The sequence below is a fragment of the Pogoniulus pusillus genome, chromosome 5, assembly GCF_015220805.1.
Source record: "Pogoniulus pusillus isolate bPogPus1 chromosome 5, bPogPus1.pri, whole genome shotgun sequence".
In the NCBI taxonomy this organism is placed as follows: domain Eukaryota; kingdom Metazoa; phylum Chordata; class Aves; order Piciformes; family Lybiidae; genus Pogoniulus; species Pogoniulus pusillus.
This window is the reverse complement of record NC_087268.1, coordinates 30461549-30483321: the sequence shown is the minus strand read 5'-3', so window position 1 is coordinate 30483321 and position 21773 is coordinate 30461549. Positions and strand designations below refer to the sequence as shown.

The 21773-nt window shown below is 44.6% G+C and overlaps 1 protein-coding gene across 2 annotated transcripts in view; it reads left to right on the top strand.

The window, feature by feature from the left end:
• The window catches only part of LOC135175489 (septin-10-like), a 111962-nt gene that overhangs the window by 9036 nt on the left and 81153 nt on the right, over positions 1-21773 (top strand). Inside the window, exon 2 of one of the 2 annotated variants that reach the window (XM_064143674.1) lies at positions 698-906. In XM_064143674.1, coding sequence (XP_063999744.1) covers positions 759-906 — 148 coding nt within the window. In that variant the 5' untranslated portion in view covers positions 698-758. Of the gene's footprint in view, positions 1-697; positions 4564-21773 lie in introns of those variants that run through there. The other variant, XM_064143671.1, reaches the window with a different exon arrangement.

The window sequence follows — 21773 nt, the reverse complement described above, 5'->3', positions numbered from 1 at the left end:
AGTTTTAAAATGAAAGTGCTGGCCAAAATAAGGTATCATGAGGCTTGTAGTTCAGATTATATCATGAGAGGCTTCCTGTTTCTGGTTGCTGCTGCTGGTTTCTGGTTTTAGGGTGCTGGTCTTTTCTTCTTGGCTGGTTGCAGACTTGGAGTCTGTGTGTTTGGGGAGTCATTTTGTTACTGATGCTGCTTTTGCTGTGCTTTCCTGCGAAACAGGCTGAGGTACGTGGCACATTGTAACCATCTTATTAAAGTCCCGATCCCAACCCAGGGCTTTTTGCATTACTTTCCCACATGATCTTTTTCTTTTGGGATGGAGCGTGCTTGTGAGAGCAGGCTGTGTTACACCAGGACAGTGACACAAGTACTTCAAATCTGTGAAGAAAAGGCAACTGAGAAAACAAGCCACATTTATCAAATAAAATGTATACTTAGCTCTTCATCGTCTGTGTTCTGTTATTATCATTTGAGCATAGGTGTTTTTATATAGGTAGAAGACCTTTTGTTAAATATAAGCATTGTTTTTCAAGTTCTACTTAAGTAAAATGACTTGCAGAAGCTGGAGACACTTATACCTCAATTTCTTTATGAAGGACTGAGGGAAAGCACACACAGTTATCTATAAATGCCAACGAGCCGAAATTAACATTGACAGCTAACTATACAGAAATTTTTTTTCCCTTTTTTTTTTTTTCCAGGAACTGAAACTTGCTCTTCAAAAGGTGCAGTGCTGTGAAAACTGTTGCTGGCTGTAGAAAAATGGATGTGTTGCAGATACTACGTAAAGCCACAGAGCGCCTAGAATGTGATCACTGTAGCTTCAGAGGAACGGACTATGAAAATACACAAATTCATATGGGTACCATACATCCAGAGTATTGTGATGAAATGGATGCTGCTGGTTTGGGTAAACTTATATTTTATCAAAAAAGTGCAAAGCTGTTTCATTGTCATAAATGTTTCTTTACCAGCAAGATGTATTGCAATGTATATTATCACATCACAGCACAGCATGCAACACCCGAGAAGTGGAATGAGGGGCGGAAAGGACAGGTAGAAGGAGATTCAGATCCCTCCAAAAAAAGTGTCACATCAGAGCCACAGAAATCTTCCCTTTCCCCTGAGACGCACAAACCCACCCTTTCTCCTGAGCTCCCCAAATCTGAACCTGTTGTTTCTCCCAACTTTCAGAAATCTTCAGTATCTCCAGAGCCCCAGAAATCAGTTCAGGTGACTTCCACAGAGCTAGAGAAGTCAGCCCAGGCCATGTCCCCAGATTCAGAAAAGTCAGCCCTTGCCACATCTCCAGATCCAGAGAAGGTATCCTCAGCTGCATCCTCAGACTCAGAGAAGCAGTCACCTGCTGTGTCTCCTGACCCACAGAAGCCGTCTCCTGCTGTGTCCCCCAGCCTACAGAAGCCATCTCCTGCTGTGTCCCCAGACCCACAGAAGTCAGCCCCAGCTGTGTCCCCTGACTCGCAGAAGTCAGCCTTGACTGTGTCCCCAGACCCACAGAAGTCAGCCCCAGCCGTGTCCCCTGACTCACAGAAGTCAGCCCCCACTGTGTCCCCTGACTCACAGAAGTCAGCCCCAACTGTGTCCCCTGACCCACAGAAGTCAGCCCCAGCAGTGTCTCCAGAGCCCCGTCGGCATTCCCCAGCAATGTCTCCAGAACCCCGTCGGCATTCCCCAGCAATGTCTCCGGAGCCCCGTCGGCATTCCCCTGCTGTATCACCAGAGCCCCGTCGCCATTCTCCCGCTGTGTCTCCAGAGCCTCGACGATACTCCCCAGCTGTGTCACCAGAGCCAAAGAAACCCACTCCAGCAGTGTCTCCTGAGCCCCGACGGTATGCCCCAGCTGGGTCTCCCGAGTCCCGGAGACTTCCTTCTCAAATGCGTAAGCCTGCTTCTACTACTTCTCCTGAAGCCCGGAGGCCTGCTCCTGCAGTTTCACCAGAGTCATGGAGACCTGATCCGACTGTTTCCCCTGAACCCTGGAGATCTACACCTCATGAGGTGCAGAAGTCTTCCACTGTGTCTCCCTGGGCTGCAAAGCCTGCCATGTCAGTGTCTATAGAATCACGGCGATCTGCCCCCGAGGCCCGAAGGCCTGTTGTGTCACCAGAGCCTAGGAGGTTTGCTTCTGACTCATGGAAGTCTACATCCTTTTCTGAATCTCAGAAGTCTACTCTTGTTTCCTCTGAGCCATGGAAACCCATCTCATCTGTTTACCCCGAAGGCTGGAAACCCGTTCTGTCCCCTGACACTTGGAAGCATTCTCCCCCTGTTTCTCCTGAGCTTCGAAAGTCTAGTCACACAGTTTCCTCTGACTCTTGGAAGCCTTCTTTCTTTCCTGAGGTCCGTAAGCCTGGTGCTTCGATATCTCCTGAATCTTGGAAACTCTCTGAGTCCCGGAAACCTGTGTATTTTTCTGAAACTCAGAAATCCCCCTCAGCTGCTTTGTCTGAGGTTCAGAAACGGGCTCATTTCCCCGAACCTCGGAAAAGAGCTCTGTTCCCAGAGTCTCGTAAATCTAATCCCTCTCTTCCTGCCGATATCCAGAAACGTGCTGTCTTTTCTGAGCCCCAGAGTCAGGTGTCTACTTCTGTTTCTACTGAAAGCCAGAAACATGCCTTGTGTTCTGAAGCCCAGAAATCAGCTCTTGTTTCTTCTGAAACTCAGAAGCACACTCTGTTTTCTGAAGTCCAGAAACTTGCTTCCATTTCCCCTGAAGTTCAGGAGCATACTTCCTTTCCAGAGCCTCACAAATCTGCTTCTCCTGAAACTCAGAAACATGGCTTCTTTACCGAGTCCCAGAAACCTACTCCTATTTCTCCTGAGACCCCAAAACAAGCTGTTTTTACTGACTCCCAGAAATCTGCTGTGTCACCTGATGTCCACAAACATACTATCTTTTCTGAGATGCAGAAGCCTGTTGCTGCTTTATCCTCTGATATCCAGAGACACACTGAAACTACTGTACCTACTGAAATCCAGAGGAGCATCCTGTTTTCCGAACCTCACAGGTCTGCTCCAGGTTTTTCCTCTGAGCCCCAGACACCTAGTGAGTCTGGAGAGAGTGACTTTCTTTCTCACAGTTTAGATGATCAGAAACCACTGGATGATTTATTTTCGCAGGATGAACAATCAATATTGGCCAAAGAATCACCAGAAGACATATTCTACTCATGCCCCAAAAAGAAACCCAAGAAGGAAAACCAGGAAAACTCAGATTCTGAACTTAATAGCAGTGAGTGTGGAAAACCAGAGATGGACTCAATGGAGATAAAGGAACAAGAATCCAACAGTGACCAAGAACAATATGATATGGAGTCATCCGATTACATCAAAGAGAGCAAAATAGATGCAGCTACTCCCACGCAGCCACCGTGTGTGCTGCAGTTTACTGAGGAGAAAGAGGCTTTCATCTCCGAGGAAGAAATAGCGAAGTACATGAAGCGTGGCAAGGGAAAGTATTACTGCAAGATCTGCTGCTGCCGTGCGATGAAGAAAGGTGCTGTCTTGCACCATTTAGTTAACAAGCATAATGTTCAAAGCCCTTACAAATGTAAAATTTGTGGCAAAGCTTTTCTCCTGGAATCTCTTCTTAAAAACCACGTTGCTGCACATGGTCAAAGTTTGTTGAAGTGTCCACGTTGTAATTTTGAATCGAATTTCCCCCGAGGCTTTAAGAAACATTTAACCCATTGCCAAAGCCGTCATAGTGATGATGCACCTAAAAAACACTTGGACAGCATTGAACCACTTGAAGAACAAATTTAATCTGTTGTTTTTATTTTTCCCTTTGTGCTAGGAAAGTTGAATTTACAGATGTGTTCAAAAGTGTTGCTGTATGTTAACCGAGTAGTTTAGCTGATCTGACAAGTCAGAAGATGCATGGTTTATTGTACTGTTTAACTTGTCTTATAGCTGTATTGCTGAAGTGACTCACTTTCAGAAGTCATTTTCAATACATGTTCATGTCTTTGTATTCCCCATCAGTAGAGTCATTTTATTTTTCAGCTGTACTGTGTTTTTGAAACCAAAATGGATACAGATTAGTTTTTTAAAGATTTGTAAAGCATACAGGCAATTAAGGACTGGAGTGGCAGGCAATTCATATATTCCTGTGAAGACTGAACTTGTTTTTTCACATTTGTTAAATGTTGTCTTTTTCAAAATGTTTTTATGAAATTCTCAAAGTTCTCACCAAATTCGATGTGAAGGAGCCAAGCATGAGAAACTACCAATCCTCCTGGAAAAATTCTGCCCTGAGGTTGTCATTGAGTGTATAGTCATTTGCTTGAAATTTATTGCACTCAATTCTCTGACTTGTCTCAAACTTAGAAGCATCAAGGTACTTATTTTGTGACTCTGTATTTTGGCCATGTTTTAAGCATGTACTAATATACCTTCAACTGATGAATTAACATCAGACTATGTATAGCTCAACACTTTCTCTTGATGATTCGGATGTTTGTAATGTCAAAACCCCCCTAAATTTCTTGTATTTGGTGAAATGTTATACTTTAAGCTTTTAACAATAAAAAGAAACCCAACCTGGCACTGGCCTTTTTTTTTTCTTTTCCCTTCCTGGTCAAGAACAGTGACATTATACATAGTGTCTTTTAAGTATCTTTTGGCAACAGGAGATGTAAAATTACGGAGTTTCACTCTGAATACTTCAAATTTCCACTCTTAGGCCTGTGAAAACAAAGTTACTCTGAATTTCCCATCTGCTTCAGAAAAACATGTCAGTGGTAAAATGAGGAAAATCATGTGAAACAGGAATGTGTGCACCTGCATTTAGCATACTTGCTTTTGTGCTACTTATGTTTTAACTGTTCAGAAGCCGTAAGTACTTCATAATACAGCAGTAGTACAGATTTAAAGTGAAGGTAGTAGAAAGAACTAGGCCAAATTGTGCCTAGACTTAAGTCAGTGTTGTAAATACTGACTTAGAATATAAAGGTGATGGTATAAGGTAAACAAAAATAAAACATCTCCAGATGTAAGCTTCTACAGAAGGGCTTCAGACTAATTTCTTTGAAGCCTCTGATGTCTCCCGTGTTTCAAGAGGATTTCTAGAATGAAGGGGAAAGAGTATTTAAAGCTCTACACTTAGATGACTTCAGTGCTGCCTGTTAAGAGCAAGCTTTCTTGCAGGGTCCTCTCATGCAGTACCAAAACCACCCTATGCCCCAAAGTCCAGCGCTCTTCATTTCCTTTCATGGAGTCCAGTCTAGAATGCAAGACCTGTACTAGATTTTAGCTAAATCTAAAAGACAACATTTCATTATTAAAGTCCTGCTAGTGTAGTTTTGCTTTGTGTAAAAGCTGCCTTTTTCCCCTTCTATCATTTCATCACTTTTGGCACAGTCATTTGGCTAAGAAGATGGTTTATGCTGTTTGAATAAAAGGAAGGAATTGAGAAAGCATTTTTTTCTATTGCAAGCAACGTCATCTTTACAGCTTACTTCTGAGAGATACATGATTCTCAATGCTCTGTACCAGTTGAATTCTCTGATTCCTGGGCATGTATCACCAAAGCTTGATTCTGTTTCTCTACATGGCTCCTTTTGCTATCTACTTGATTCTTTAATCATGATTTACAGCTGCCAAAGTGTACTTTTAAACTCTTGCAGATGAACCTTGCAAGTCCCCTTGTTAGAGCATTCTATCTCTTTAAATTTAGATAAGATGAGGACTTTTCCAGTTCCTTGTACAGAGTTTTGTTAAAGCCTTGTGGAAGTTGAAGAATGTTTCTGGTGTGTATTTTTTTTATCCAGACTAAATGTTCTTTCATCCTTCCCTTACACAATGCTAGGTTTAGATCCTTAAGATGTGAAGGGAACATTTGCTGAATCTGAACTGATTTAGCAAGTTTCTCTGTGGAACTTAAATACAGCAACAGACACATCTGATTGAGGGCTTATTGTTTTCCCTCCAGATGACTTACAGATGTTGAGGAGAAGGTTGAATATTCTTGAGTATTCTCTTTTGGGTGTACTCTTTTGACATAAGAAAGAAATGCAAGTGTAGCACTTCCAAGATTTGCTAGTGAAAGAATTTTCTTGGAATATGCCTAGCACTGCAATTTAGTCCTTGGACACTCTGAATAACTTCAGTTGGAATTGTTAAGAAATTAATTTCATACATTAGACTATGAAGCAAATATAGAGGGCTGCAGTTTTGAGAAATGGTAGTGTATGATGCTGATGGGGCATTTCATCAAAGCCCTCAGTGTCATGTGTTACTATCACATTTGTTCCTGTTCTTTAGCACAGGGGGCCTTTGGGGTCAGTACTGTGTAGTTCTAACTTCATGTTTTCACTGGAGATGGCTTGCTTGGAAAACAACACGATCAGGTCAGGAGATAGTAAGTGGAGCAAGCACAAAGAGAGTTTACTTAGATAACTGCAGCTCTTTCCCTTTTGAACCAGGCAGTCTGCTGTGGCCTGAGAAAAATGAGATTATAGATATTAGATGTAAAGATCACAACTGTCTCTCTTCCCTCCCACCCCTGGCCCTGAAGGCTATTTGTTGCCTGTTCTGAGCGATGTTGGAGACAAAAAAATGTTTCCAAATTCAGTATTGCAATCTATACAGGGTATGGAGTGGTTCTTAGGTGATGCATGCAGCCATGAAGTAATTACTTCAGAATTAAAAAAATGTGAGAAGCCCATCCAGAACTAGCATATTTTCCTGTCCTACTAGTTGGAGTAGGACAGGAAAAGAATAAGTCACAGAGATGAGTACAATTAAGCTTGGAATTTCTAAGGATTTTTGTAATTTTAGATTTATTTCAACATGCTTAGAAACGATCTTGGGCTTGGATGTAGGAGGTTGGATATACTTACATTTCTTTACCTTCTCTTTGTATGCTTAACCTTGTGAAATTTGGAGGCAGAAAAATCTTATAGGAAATACAATTATTGAAGATTTACCAATGTGTTCATGGTTTTATAATTTAGAGAGTTTTTTTATCATGACTATTTAGTGATATGGTTGGTTTAGGAAATCACCCCCCAAATTAAAATTTACCAGATCAGCTCAGATGGCTTGGAAGAAAGATAAAGCTGCATTTTACAGCAAGATAAATTTACAAGCATATATATATAAATATATTTACATGTATTTACAATTGTATACAATGTAGAAATAATACAGAAATCCATTCTTCCACCCCAGATTAAAAAGGTAGTCCAGAAGGGGTGAACACCACCCTTTCTTTCCCAGGGCAGAAAACCAGCAAGATCTCACATGTTATCTGATCAGACAAGGTTAGTATTTAGTGTGGAGGAGTTGGAGAGGAGTGAATGAACAGCAAACATAGCCAGTGCCGCAAAGCCAAGAGAACAAATCTGTTTATGCATTGGATTTTTATACCAACTAGCAAACCAGTGAATGAATGATACAGACTTTATCATTCTTCCACACCCAATCATCTGATTTATTTAGATTCTGCACTGAGCTTTCAGGAAAGTCATGGTTTCTCTTACTGGGATATTCCACAAGTAATATAGAACATCTCACTCATACCTTACTAACACGAGTGCACTGTTGACATTGTAATCACCACTGTACTCATATTTATGTGTTTTTAAAAGGAGAGAGGAAGAAGTTGGAACTGTTTTCCTACAAGGCTGCTGTTGCAATGTGTTCTGAAGAAGCTTTCGATTAACTAAGTTCTGGTTAAATAATTACTTTTCCTGAAGTCTAAGCGTGCAAGAACATTTTTGTTTCTTACTTTTCCCATCTTAGAATATTTATCTTAATATTGACTCCTCAGCCTTCTGAAACTCAAAGCCTCAAACTCCAGAGTTTTCAGCAAAACTCGGTGGAGAAGCAGCATTTATTCCTGGTGGTTGCCTTAAGTGCTGCAACAGAAAAAAATTAGTTCTTTCTCTTTGTACGCTCAGCATTTAATTTTATCCTGTATTTTCCCTTCATGTGCAGCTGTAGAGCTCAAAGCATATTGAGGAAAAGCAGCCCCCTCTTTAAGTATTTTCCATTCCTAGATGAAGGCTCCTGACTTTTGAAAGTAAAAATAAATCCTGTAAACCTAAAGGGAAAATGAAATCCTTGTATTAAGAATAAAGATACTTTTCATGGGTACCTGACATTCTGACTTTGTGTCATGGTTTTTATAAGAAAATGACAGAAATTAAGCTGTCAAATGAATTGGAGAGAAAACTGAATTATATTTGGAGAGATACAGACAGAAATTACAAAGCAGATATAAGATCCATAGCAACCCCCTTGAATTTTTCCCCTAACTCAAAACTACATCTCTAATGCCCAGTGCTCCAATGCTTCCCCACCCCCGGTGCCTCTGCCATCCACAGGCCTAAGCACAAGCCTCTTCCAAAACCAGGCCTACTCCTTACGTGTTTGTCCACATAAAAGCAGCTCCCACCTGACACAGGGCTGGAGGAGGAGGAAAGGAGAGCGAGCTGGCCTTGCCGTGAGTTTATAAAGACATAGCAGAATTATGGGATTGAATAACAAATCCCTAGTCCCTAGAGCATTTTGAACCCTATAGTCCCCAAACTAGGGCACTTTTATCAGTCACAGCCTCCATGCTATTTACTTCTAATTAGGAATAGTCAAATGTTCACAGGCACTAAAGTGTTCTGGTAATTCCTTAAGGATAGACCCTACATTCTCACCTATAAAGCAATAAATGATAGGAACCAGGCTGAAAACAACAACAAAAGGCACTTTCATAAAATGACAATGAAATGAAGAGCCCAGTCATGGTCTTGTTCCTGCCAGCGAAGAGCAAAGACTTGCAAAGGCATGGACAGATTTATGTGGGCCAAAACCAAAATGTGAAGCTGTTGTTGTAGAGAAGGATTTGACTTTTATGATCATGAAACCCTGTTTAAGACTCAAGGACACCTAGTGAGAGATGAAGGAATTTGGCTTTTATGAGTCAGGGACACTGTGAGGATTGAGAGCTGTTGGGGTGTGGTGGTTTGGGTGTACCCCGCCCCCCCAACACTTTAGAAGTACCTCACTAGACTCAGCCAGGCTCTGGGAATATGAATGAAGCTTATATTTACAGCTAGCACAATATACAAGCACATATTTACAGTATATACAGTTATAGACAGAAATATGCAAGGTAAAAGGTAATACAGAAACACAACTCCCCTCCCAGAAACCTGAGTCCCCAGGAGGGGCTCTCAACCACCCCTGCACCTTCCCCCTGCCCCTCTCAACCTTACCCCAGTCCTAAGGAAGAATGGAGGTTCAGCCAAGAGGTTAAGAAGCAAAGGTGAGTGGCAGATGAGGTTAGGGAGATGCAGCTCAGTCAGAAGCCCAAAGCAGAGTGAAGACAAAATGGCGAAAGTGTTATCTAATGTTTACATTCTTCTCAGCATGACTCTGAGGGAAGCAGACATCACCATTGTTTTCCTTTCATAGCCTATGATCTAGTTTCTCTTTCACCAAAACATTCTAGCCTGCTTCAAACTAGCACATGGGGAGAAATGGACTCCATTTGACAACACAGGGAAAGAGCAGTATCTTTGCCATAAGGCTTGTAAACCTAACGAGAGTTTTATGAGGAGACTTCTCTGGAAGAGTAAAATGGTGAAGGGAGGCTTACATCTCAAGTGTATGTATACACGAAAATGCTTGCAGGTTGGCCAGCAAGCTGGAGGAAGTAGAGCTGAGTGTGGTTACAGAGCTGGAATAACTTAGTCACACTGTTGGAATAACAGATGTGGTGGGACAGCTCACTTTGCTGAGAAGGCAGGAAGGGAAGATGAAGAGAGGATGCTTTTGCCTTGTGAGTGAAGGAACAGACTGGATGCATGGCATCCTGGCCTGCATCAGGAGTGGTGTGGTCAGCAGGAGCAGGGAGGCCATTCTGCCCCTGTACTCTGCACTGGTTAGACCACACCTTGAGTACTGTGTTCAGTTCTGGGCCCCACAGCTTAGGAGGGACATTGAGATGCTTGAGCGTGTCCAGAGAAGGGCGACGAGGCTGGGGAGAGGCCTTGAGCACAGCCCTACGAGGAGAGGCTGAGGGAGCTGGGGTTGTTTAGCCTGGAGAAGAGGAGGCTCAGGGGTGACCTTATTGCTGTCTACAACTACCTGAGGGGTGGTTGTGGCCAGGAGGAGGTTGCTCTCTTCTCTCAGGTGGCCAGCACCAGAACGAGAGGACACAGCCTCAAGCTATGCCAAGGGAAATTTAGGCTTGAGGTGAGGAGAAAGTACTCCACTGAGAGAGTCATTGGACACTGGAATGGGCTGCCCGGGGAGGTGGTGGAGTCGCTGTCCCTGGGGCTGTTCAAGGCAGGATTGGACGTGGCACTTGGTGCCATGGTCTAGCCTTGAGCTCTGTGGTAAAGGGTTGGACTTGATGATCTGTGAGGTCTCTTCCAACCCTGATGATGCTGTGATACTTCAGGGTGGTTTAAGAACATATTGGTCATGATCAGAAATGTCAACTAGGGTGATGTCATTGTAAGAATCTGTTGCAGAGCTCCCAGAGTGGAAAAGGAGACAAAGCTTTCTCTAAACATCTTGAGAAATTGTGTATTGCAAATGGTGCCTCTTGTGGGGCACTTGATCCCTCTGGCATCTCATGGAAAGGGACTATAACAGGATCGAGTCAATCTAGGAGTTTTCTAGCAGGAGTAAGGGGCAGCTTCCTGGTACAGGTACCAGATAGGCCTTTGGGGTTTGCAGACACGGGAGAGCTGGTTGGAAATTTTGTAACGAATTGCAGAGTTGGCTGTGTGACCATGGAATAGTGGGGGGTGGTATCCTGAAGGGGAAAGCAGTAGACAGGTTGCAGACCACAGACTTCAAGAAAACAGCCTTTGAATTATTCAAGGAGCTGGTAGGTAGGAAGGGTAAGGGAGCTGAGCAAAGCTTATTGCTCAGATGTGTCAGGATGATGTCAGAGTTCATGTAAGGGTTAACGCTTGCAAAGGGCATCAGGTGCAGTTAAAAGAACTGCTACTGTGTAGTGGGATAACCTTAACGCGGTGCTGGGTGCTTACCAGTATTGATCATTCGTGTCTGAATGAGTCCTTCACCGTATGTCACCTCAGGTTCCTTCCAATATCCTGCCACTGAGCAACCTGGAACTTGTTCCAGCTGAGCTACAGGTCTCCCTGTCAAATGAAATGATTTCTGCACCACTGTGAGGCAGAGCAATGTGTATTAGATTGTTAAATACTATTCTTTCCAGGTAAAGCATTTCACTGCATAAACTCATTATCTCTGTGGAGATTAAACCCAACATTTGAACTGTGAAATGCTATTTCACCTCTTGTATTCAGATGCTGTTCTGTGCCCAGCCCTACCGTCTGTTATTATTCATCCTCTGTTTCTAAACCAGCGTCTCGATTTCAAAGTCAGCATTAGAAATAATTGACGGTATGGAACATTATCTTCCCCTAAACAAGAATTGTTGTGGCTAGCTTGCAGGTTGGGTTGACACAAAGAAACCCTTAAGCAGACTAAGTGTTGCTGGTGTGCATGCGGGATAGATGAGTTCTGGGCAGAGATCGTTACATGCAAATACAATGTGGCTTTTATTAGTGTCACACGCACAGATGTGAGAGATTATTTTGTAACAGCTTTCTCTCACGTCTGACTTCCTGAGGATCTCAGAGCTGAAACAATTTTCAGCGCTAGAAACAAAACAGACTTTTGTGCCCTTTTTGGTTGTGATAATCTCTGTGGTGTTAGCTGCAGCTGCAGAAGTGTGAAGTGTTCGGGAAGATGAGCACAGAAATGCACATTCGCATTGCAAGCTCTGGTGTACATTTGAATTGACACAAGAGGAATTCTGGGTTCTCTGTGAATTGTAATGGCCAGTAGGACAAGGGAGGTTACTCTGCCCCTGTGCTCAGCACTGGTCAGGCCACACCTTGAGTGCTGTGTCCAGTTCTGGGCCCCTCAATTCAAGAGAGATGTTGAGGTGCTGGAACATGTCCAGAGAAGGGCAACAAAGCTGGTGAGGGGCCTGGAACACAAACCCTATGAGGAGAGGCTGAGGGAGCTGGGGGTGTTTAGCCTGGAGAAGAGGAGGCTCAGGGGTGACCTCACTGCTGTCTACAACTACCTGAATGGACATTGTAGCCAGGTGGGGGGTGGCCTCTTCTCCCAGGTAACCAGCAACAGAACAAGGGGACACAGTCTCAAGTTGTGTCAGGGGAAGTATAGACTGGATGTTAGGAGGAAGTTCTTGCCAGAGAGAGTGATTGGCATTGGAATGGGCTGCCCAGGGAGGTGGTGGAGTTGCTGTCTCTGGAGGTGTTGAAGAAAAGCCTGGATGAGGCACTTAGTGCCATGGTTTAGTTGACTGGCTAGGGCTGGGTGCTAGGTTGGACTGGATGATCTTGGAGGTCTCTTCCAACCTGGTTGATTCTATGATTCTATGACCTGTAATATATAGATTTTAAAAATAAAGTCTTTGATCCATTACATGAATGCAATTACATTTACAGTGATCTTATACTCTGACCTAGCTGTTTGTGCATTATTCTGTCATGTCATAGAAATGACATAGTAGGCCAATGGCACCTTGGGGTGTGCTAGAAGGGTTGTGGCTAGAAGGTTGAAAGAGGTTCTTCTCCACCTCTGCCCTGGTGAGACCTTATCTGGAATACTGTGTCCAGTTCTGGATCCTTCAGTTCAAGAACTTCAGGGAACTGCTTGAGAGAGTTCAGTGCAGAGCCACAAAGATAGTGGAATGGAACATCTCCCTTATGAGGAAAGGCTGAGGGAGATGGGGCTCTTTAGCTTCAAGGAGACTGAGGGTGACCTCATTAATGTTTATAAATATGTGAAGGGCAAGTGTCAGGAGGGCAGAGCCAGGCTGTCCTTGGTGATGTACAATGACAGGACATGGGTCGGTGGGAGCAAGATGAAGCACAGGAGGTTCCATGTGAACATAAGGAAAAACTTTTTCACTCTGAGGGTGACAGAACATTGGGACAAGCCGGCCAGAATTCCTTCCCTGGAGATGCTCAAAACCTGCCTGGATGCATTCCTGTGTGACCTACTCTAGGTGATCCTGCTCTGGAAGTTGAGCTAGATTATCTTTCAAGGTGCTTTCCAACCCCTAACATTCTATGACTAATTTTCTGGTCTCTTTATTTCAAGATTGTTTTAATTTGCTCAGGGTTCAGCAGCAAGACATTTCTTGGAATAGGCAGTACCTTTGCTGTAGCTGCAAAAACGTTTGTCTGGGAATTGAGTCCATCAGTCTGCTTGTGTGGACGTCGGCTGCATGACTTTGTGCTGGGAAGTCTGGCAGGGAGCAAGGAAGCTGCCAGCCCCTTCCTAGACTGCAGACGTTGCTAGAGCTAGTGCTCCGCTCGTGTACTAATGACAGGATTGTAGAGCATTGTTGGGCCCTCTAGATGGTGATGTGCCCCACGTGGGGCTTCTCTGTCTGGGCGCTGCCTGTGCCCAGCCAGTGCAGCCTGATGTGGGATGCAGGATATAGGATGCAGAGTGGCCGATGCCTTGCGGCTGCCTGCACCTTGCCAGGCTTCTGCACTTCTTTCACCCCACTGGGGCTGTGGGGTCCTTTGCCTCTTGACTTAGTTCACTGTTCCTTTAAGTTCTTTTAAGAGGAGCTGTAATATCCACCAAGATACAGATAAAACGACGGATGGGTGGGGAGTGACAACATCGTTGTTGTTTTGTGCTCAAGGCAAGTATTCCGTCACAAATATCTCGATTTTATACTTCACCGAGTGCTGTTTTCTGTTGTCGCTGCCCGCTGCTTCCCTGAACCCGGTTTTGGTGAAGTTATCCACCAGAGGGAGCCACAGAGCAGTTTATTGTCGATCGGCCTTAAGGCGTAGTTTTTGCATCTGTTAAACACACGTAAGGAGTAGCAAGACACCGACGAGAGCTTCAGAAATTACTCTGGGCTTCTCGTATTGTTATGCTGAGGGGTTTTTTTTGGCTCTCCTAAGACTGATTTCCTCGTCACCGTACCCCGAGTCCGCCGTTTTAAAGCACTTGTTTATATTCTTTGACACCACTCCCTGCTGTGCAGTTGCCCCATTCTCATAGCATGTGCATTATTTACAAGGATGTTTAAAATATTTATGTAATCTCAGAAAAAAAAATCATTCTTTTGTCCCCTAGGTCACTACTTCTCTCATCTTGATAAGAAAAAAAAATCTCTAAGGGAATTACAGAGGCAGGCAGGCTTGCCCTTTCCCATGGTGGCATTGGTCGGCCAGGCTGTACTTGAAAGCACCTAACACCGTCCTGCTGTGCACGGCACCCGTGCTGGGGATAAGCTCTGCAAGTGCAAAGAGGATTGAAGTACAGCCCACAGCAGGGGGTGCACACAGCGATGAGACAGCCTTCATAGAATCATAGAATCAACCAGGTTGGAAGAGACCTCCAAGATCATCCAGGCCAACCTAGCACCCAGCCCTAGCCAGTCAACTAGACCATGGCACTAAGTGCCTCATCCAGGCTTTTCCTGAAGACCCCCAGGGACGGTGCCTCCACCACCTCCCTGCGCAGCCCATTCCAATGGCAAATCACTCTGGGAAGAACTTCTTCCTAATATCCAGCCTATACCTACCCCGGCACAACTTGAGACTGTGTCCCCTTGTTCTATAGCTGGTTACCTGGGAGAAGAGGCCACCCCCCACCTGGCTACGATGCCCCTTCAGGTAGTTGTAGACAGTAATAAGATCACCCCTGAGCCTCCTCTTCTCCAGGCTAAACAGGCCCAGCTCCCTCAACCTCTCCTCATAGGGTTTGTGTTCCAGGCCCCTCACCAGCTTCGTTGCCCTTCTCTGGACATGTTCCAGCACCTCAACATCTTTCATCTGTTGAGGTTTAAAATCTCAGACCTGTTGACCATCAGAAGCTGACAGAGGTTAAAGCAGGGCCACAAGCACTCTCTACAAGTCCTGCTCATAGAGCATTTTCACCTGGCCCTTTACTGCATTTGCAGAAGACTGCAGCACAGCTTCTTGCCCAAAGCTCACATGTGGAGGGTGGTGAATGATCCACAGTCACAGAGAAATGCACCAGAGAGAACTATTGAGATGGAAAAGTTTCATGTGAGAAGACAAATTTAGATGCAGATTAAACATCCTGAAGTCTGGGCAGAGAGGAGGCAGCCTCCAAGCAGGAAATGTGAAAATCTGAATGCAGGCATGGCTGGCAATGCCACAGGAGATCTGCCTGCAAGGCGATGTTGCTGCCGGCCTGCCTTACCCTGGTTTAGGATGCTCCCACTTCCAGCATTGACTCTGCTCTTTTGGCTGTTGATGAGCAACAAGACAGCAACTGTGCTTTGAGGCACTCTCTTCAGATGCAGCCTCCTCATCTACAGTCAAATATCCCTTTGAAATCCTTGGGAATATTGCCCGAGTGAAGCCTTACACTACTTGAGGCAAAATCTGTTTACAGATACAGAATACAAACAAGCTCTGAAACTTCTGTCCTTCATCATTTTACATTGACACGCTGTGGCCTGGGCTGACTCCAGCATTTTTCTCAGTGTACTCATTACAACAGGCAGTGATGAAGCTGGAGAAATCAAATGACCAGCTTGGCCTTGACATGGTTATAATGTCATTGAAATAAGGGGAAACACAAACATACTGCTTGACCATGGGAATCTGAAACCTTCCTGTTTTGTTTGCAGCACAAATCAATCAGAATTCCTTAATTCCCTTAATTTCATGCTTCCTTAGTAGATGTCTGCACTCAGGTGTTGAACATAACATCAGGAGAAAGAAGTCAAGACTTTCAAATCTGTCAATGAGGGAAATCCTCTGAAATTCAGCTTCCCATTAAAGAAACCTAGCCGAAGCCATAGGGCTGTTTCAATTGTGCTGAAAGAGGTGACCAAAGATGGCCACACTGCTTGGAAGCAAATGCTACTTTTGAGCAATAATCTTCTGCTGGAAAATAAACTGACAAAATCAGTGTGATAAATGATCTTAGGCGGGACTGCTGGCATAGCCTCCGTTGCGTTTCTGGAGCAACAAGGCAGAATTCAAATACCTATGCATTTACAGCAGAACTGGACTGATTTATCTGCTTTGGTTTATGTTGTTGCGTCTACGTCCAAACAGCTGATGTGAAGATTCCAGTTTTGCTGATAGAGAAGACAGAAAATTAAATGAGTGCCGTTGGCTTGCACAGCATAGTTCACATTGTTTTGCAGCAGCTGCAGGATGCATTCTTCACACTTAGTGTAAACAAACAGAGAGGATCTCAGTACAGGGCAGGGCTCCCAGGGTGCAAAGGCAGCTGGGTGCTGCAGACCCTCACCTCCCTGGCCAGGAAGTGGCTGCTGGGGCTGGAGCTGCCTAGCAATGAGAAATGCAGGCACTGAAGCCTCTGAGGGCTGCTGTGCTGGGCTGTATCTTATGCAGATTTCTTAAAACTGGTTATGTTTTTTTTTTTTAATATATAAACTGATTAGATGCAAGTAGGTTTGTTTAAATTAAAAACAAAATAAAAGAAAGAAAGGAAAGGAAAAAAAAAAAGGCCAGCTAATTGAGTTAAAACTTTGTGCTTTACAGGAGAAAATGCCACAGTTAATTACAGTTCCCATCTGTTTCATCAAAACACTCGCTCACTTTGAGTACCACTATTGTCAGGCCTGGTTTTAATATCTTTCTTGTATTTATTCCAGTGAGGAGGTGCTTTAAGTTGTGTCGTTCACCATAATCTCTGGCAGGCAACGGAGTGGTGGTGGTGTCTGTGGTGACCTTAGAGTTTTATGTCTTTTAAGAAAAAATATTTCTGTGGCTTTAATTCACTGCAAGCTTAGTGGTGTGTGCAGGAAGCTTGCGTGGTTTTTTTTTCCCAGGGATTTGTTCAAGAAGGTCTTTGTGTCTGTGTTTCTGTGTGAGGAAAATAGCAGACATGAGCGGCATTCTTTTCCCCGGTATCTCCTTTCCACTACCTGGCCATGGTTTGATTTCTGCAATCTTAATTCTCACAAAACCCATGAAGAGTTCACCTCTTGCTGTCGAACCTGCTCTGGAGAGCTGTGTCATGATACACGAGCTAGCTATTGTGAGAGTCTCACAGTACACTTGTATCTCACAGCCTCGAGGAACTGAGCCACTGGACATAGCACAAGCTTTTGCCCCATGAACTTGTTTGCAGCGTGGGGCCACTTATCAGAGGTCCCTGCTGGGCTACCTGCATTCACTGGGGAGCTGGCACAAATACCAGTTCTTGCTTAGTAGCAACTACTCCCAGAAGGGAGGGTTGTGAGGTATTTGAAATGATATGTTATGTATTGCTATCAGTAAATAGAAGAGGTCAAGCTCGTGCTCAGGTGACAGCAGCAAGGTGGCTGTGAAGCTGGCATCAGGAAAACAAAAGAAACAATAACTTCTTTTAACAACCCATCTGTCTTATTATATACACTTTCTCTGAAGCTTTCATTTGGCTGGCAAATGAGAAGGTGTCACTGACTGGATATTTGTAATTTCCAAGGCTCAAAGGAACATGAATTTATGTGTACTGAATGATATGAATTCAAGTAAAATTCAGTGGAGATTTCATCTGCTTCTGGAAGGAAAAATTATTTGTTCTGCCTGCTTCAAAGAGAAACAAAAACATCCTTATTATTCTCGGTAAGAGGGCTGTGCTGCTACCACTCCATACAGAGAAATGAGGACTCCTTGAGAATCTTGCAGCTCTTACATCTTGGATAAATACTAGCCTAATGGGGGTGATAAAGAATTAGGCAATGAGATTAGAAAGGAAGGTTGTTCCTGAATCAGTCCATTAGGATTAACCAGGCTTTGTTCCATGGCAACTTAGCTAAGAATACTCATGACTGCAAATAGTAATGTTCCAGTTTCTTGGGTGGAGCAGAGAGTGAAATCACTGGACTCCAAATGCAGTCGTTAATGTGTTTGGTGATTTTTAAATGTCACTGTGGCTATACTGCAGAAATGTAGCTAGAAATGTTATTTCTGCCATCATATGTGATGCACAAGGAGTTTGAAACCCCACTGGCAAGCAGAATTCATAAAGTGCTTGTATTCTCAGATTATTTTTGGTGGGACATGATTTCTGACATTAACAGCGGAGACTGGCAGTATTTTCTCAGCCACCTGCCCTAAGTCACCAACGGCATATGAGGTGTGGAGTATGTGAGAGACCTGGGCTGCAGTGGTCATGCTGGCACATTTGTGGATCCGCATGATAAACTGTTTCTGAGGAATGTGGATGGAGAAATTCAAAACACCTTTTCTGTTCATTCCAGCTGTAGTTCACACATATCCAGGTCCTGTTCTGAGTGCAGCTGGCCCAAGGGAAGGGTGTTACCAGTGAGCAGTCTGACTACCATAGAACCATAGAATCAAGCAGGTTGGAAGAGACCTCCAAGATCATCCAGGCCAACCTATCACCCAGCCCTAGCCAGTCAACTAGACCATGGCACTAAGTGCCTCATCCAGGCTTTTCATGAACACCTCCAGGGATGGTGCCTCCACCACCTCCCTGGGCAGCCCACTCCAATGCCAATCACTCTCTCTGGGAAGAACTTCCTCCTAACATCCAGCCTATACTTTCCCTGGCAGAACTTGAGACTGTGTCCCCTTGTTCTATTGCTGGTTGCTTGGGAGAAGAGACCAACCCCCACCTGGCTACAACCTCCCTTCAGGTAGTTGTAGACAGCAATGAGGTCCCCCCTGAGCCTCCTCTTCTCCAGCTCCCTCAGCCTCTCTTCACAGGGCTTGTGTTTCAGGCCTGTCAAGGAAGAGTTTTGAGAATCTTTTAAGAATCATAAATCCTGCACTGGTTTTATATTAACTTGTTTTTATCATTCTACTGTACAATTCCCCCCACCTCACACTGCAATATATTTTAAACTCCTGTCTGATCCGTGTTTGGAAACTATGGTGCTTTCTTAATTCATCAATCTAAGTCAGCATGAATCATTTAACATATTTGATTATGGTGGCATAGACATTTAAACAATGATAACAAGCATGAATTTGATCACTTCACTTGGAGGAAACACCAAGCTTACACAGGCTTCAAGCAGCATTTATCTGTGTATGCAAAGCCACTGTTAAATACTCTGGTAGGAAAACCCCATATTTACTGAATTATGGCTTAATGTGTATTTCCAAATGGTCACTTATTTCTCCTAACACCAGCAGATGCCCTAGAAGAAGGTGTGTACAGAGACAGCACCATTCTTTGGAGGTGCCTCTCTTTGAGGGTCTCCATAGGGTAGATTTGTGTCTTTGGAGCATTTTCCTGCCTCTCCTCCCCACTTTCCATTGCCAGAGATGTTAATTCAGCAGGCCCAGCTCTTCTAGGCACCCAGCAGTCTTCAGAAAGTCTGGCTCATACTGAGAGCAAATGATGTATTGCTTAGTTTTAACTGTCTGGCTTGAGGCTATTGTCCAGGTTCCTCCATCAGTCAGTGGAGATTGGTGGTACCCACCAGCAGATGGCTCAGGTGCTCTTGGGGCAAGCCTCGGGGATGGGGGAGGGCTACCTCCTCCCTAAAACTCTGCCCTCCTTCTCTCAACTGCAAAGGACAGATACACATCCAGCCAAGACCCAGCTCAAATGTGTAAGAAATGAGGGCAGATGCTCACCAGCCAAAATGGTCCAAATACAGATTCATTGGAATAGAACATTGTTTATTCATCTGAAGGTGTGTGGAGTGCAGAAGAGGGCATTCATGGAAAGAAGTCCACACATACATTTTGCCATCAACTTCAGTCTCTCATTAAGGTTTTGCAAGACACTCACTCTTGAGTGATAAGAGTCACCCTTTAAAATGGTGTTTCAGGGAGAAAAGCAGGTGGTGTCAACGATTCCTTTTGCACACACACACACACACACACACCCCTCCCTCTACTTGATTTCTTGGGAAGGCAGCACATTTCAGGTTCTGCTCACCTTTTGTCTGAGCTCCAGAGTTGGGTTCTCACTGGCTGGGCATTCACCAGGCTATTTTCCATCTCGTAGCATCCCTACTATTTTGCAACAGGCTTGTTGTGTTAGCTGAGCTCCACCTTGCCTTGCCATTATTGCCTTTCCCTCCAGTGACTCACCTTTGATTTATAACTCCTTACAGCCAGAGTGGATAATGGCAAGTTCATTAGAATTACAGCATCTTGACAATCTAATATTTGCACCAGCTGCATTGACTACATGGTGCTTACAGTCTTCAAACACACAGTTTCACTGAAGGTAATGTTGGAGTTCATTTACTTTTAAAATAGCTGGAGAAAATGAGTACATGATTTGTGCTGGTGACTCTGTACAGCCCTGCGTGCCTCTGGGAATTCAGGGACTCAGAAAGCTGTGACCATGCAGAAAACAACTCTAAAACTTGTGGAGACATGACAGACAGTCTTTCCAGGGTGTGTCATTTGGAAACTGGCATGCAGTTCTGCAGAAAGCCAGTCTCACCGACTGCAGTCTGCAGGCTATAGAGGATTATCCATGCAAAGCAGACCTGCTGCATGCACACACAATGCTCTGGGCACAGGTATAGGCTACAACAAAGGGTTCATCCCATCTGAGACTCTCCATGGGTAGTGTAGTTAGCTGTAAGAGGGATGTGTGTTTGGTCACAACACTGATCTTCCTGTTTGCCAGAAGTCCTTGTCCTGATGGAGTGTTATGTGCCATCATTTTGCTTACTTGTGGTGGTTTCATTCCCTCCCCTGCCCCTAAAATGTGTCCTGGTGAGTGCACACCTCTCAGTACCAAATCAGACAATTGAGTCTGAGATGCCTTTCACAGAATCATAGAATTGCCTGATTGAAAAAAGATCTTAAGATCATCAAGTCCACTCAACCTAACATGTCTCTGTGCACAACTGTTTGACCATGTCTTTTAAATGCCTCCAGGGGTGGTGACTTCACCACTTCCCTGGACAGCCTGATCCAATGCTCAAAGACCCTTTTGGTGAAGAATTTCTTCCTAATATCCAATCCTACATATCCCCTGGTGCAACTAGAGTCTATTTCCTCTTATCACTTGTTACTTTGCAGAAGAGGCCAACCCCTGCCTTGCTGCGATCTCCTTTCAGGTAGTGACAAAGAGCAGTGAGGTCTCCCCTCAGCCTCTTCTCCTACAGGCTGAACAGCCCCAGTTCCCTCAGCCGCTCCTTACAGGACTTGTGTTCAGCTTTGCTGCCCTTCTCTACACACACTCCAGCACCTCAGTATCCTTCCTGGAGTGAGCGAGTGGCACAAAAGTGAACACAGTATTCAAGATGTGGCCTCATCAGTGCTGACTACAGGAGCACGATCACTTCCCTGCTCCTGCTGGCCACACTATTCCTGATACCGGCCAGGATGCTATTGTCCTTCTTGGCCACCTGAGCACATTGTTGGCCCATGTTGAGCTTCTCATCCACCAACATCCCCAAGTCTCTCTACCCAGGGCTGCTCTCCAGCCAGTCACTGCCCAGCCTGGATTTGTGCTTGAGATTGCCTCGACCCAAATGCAGGACCTTGCACATGGTCTTGTTGAACCTCCTGAGGATGGCTTGTGCCCAGCTCTCCAGCCTGTCCAGGTCCTTCTGGATGGCATCCTTGTCCTCCAGTATGTCTGCTGCACTACACAGCTTGGTGTCATCAGCAAACTTGCTGAGGGTGCACTCAGTGCCACTGTTCATGTCACCCACAAAGATGTTGAATAAGACTGGTCCCAGGACTGGTCCCTGAGACACTCCGCTTATCACTGGCCTCCGCTTGGACATGGACCCATTGACAGTCACTCTTTGGGTGCAGCCTTCACCCACCATCTCCA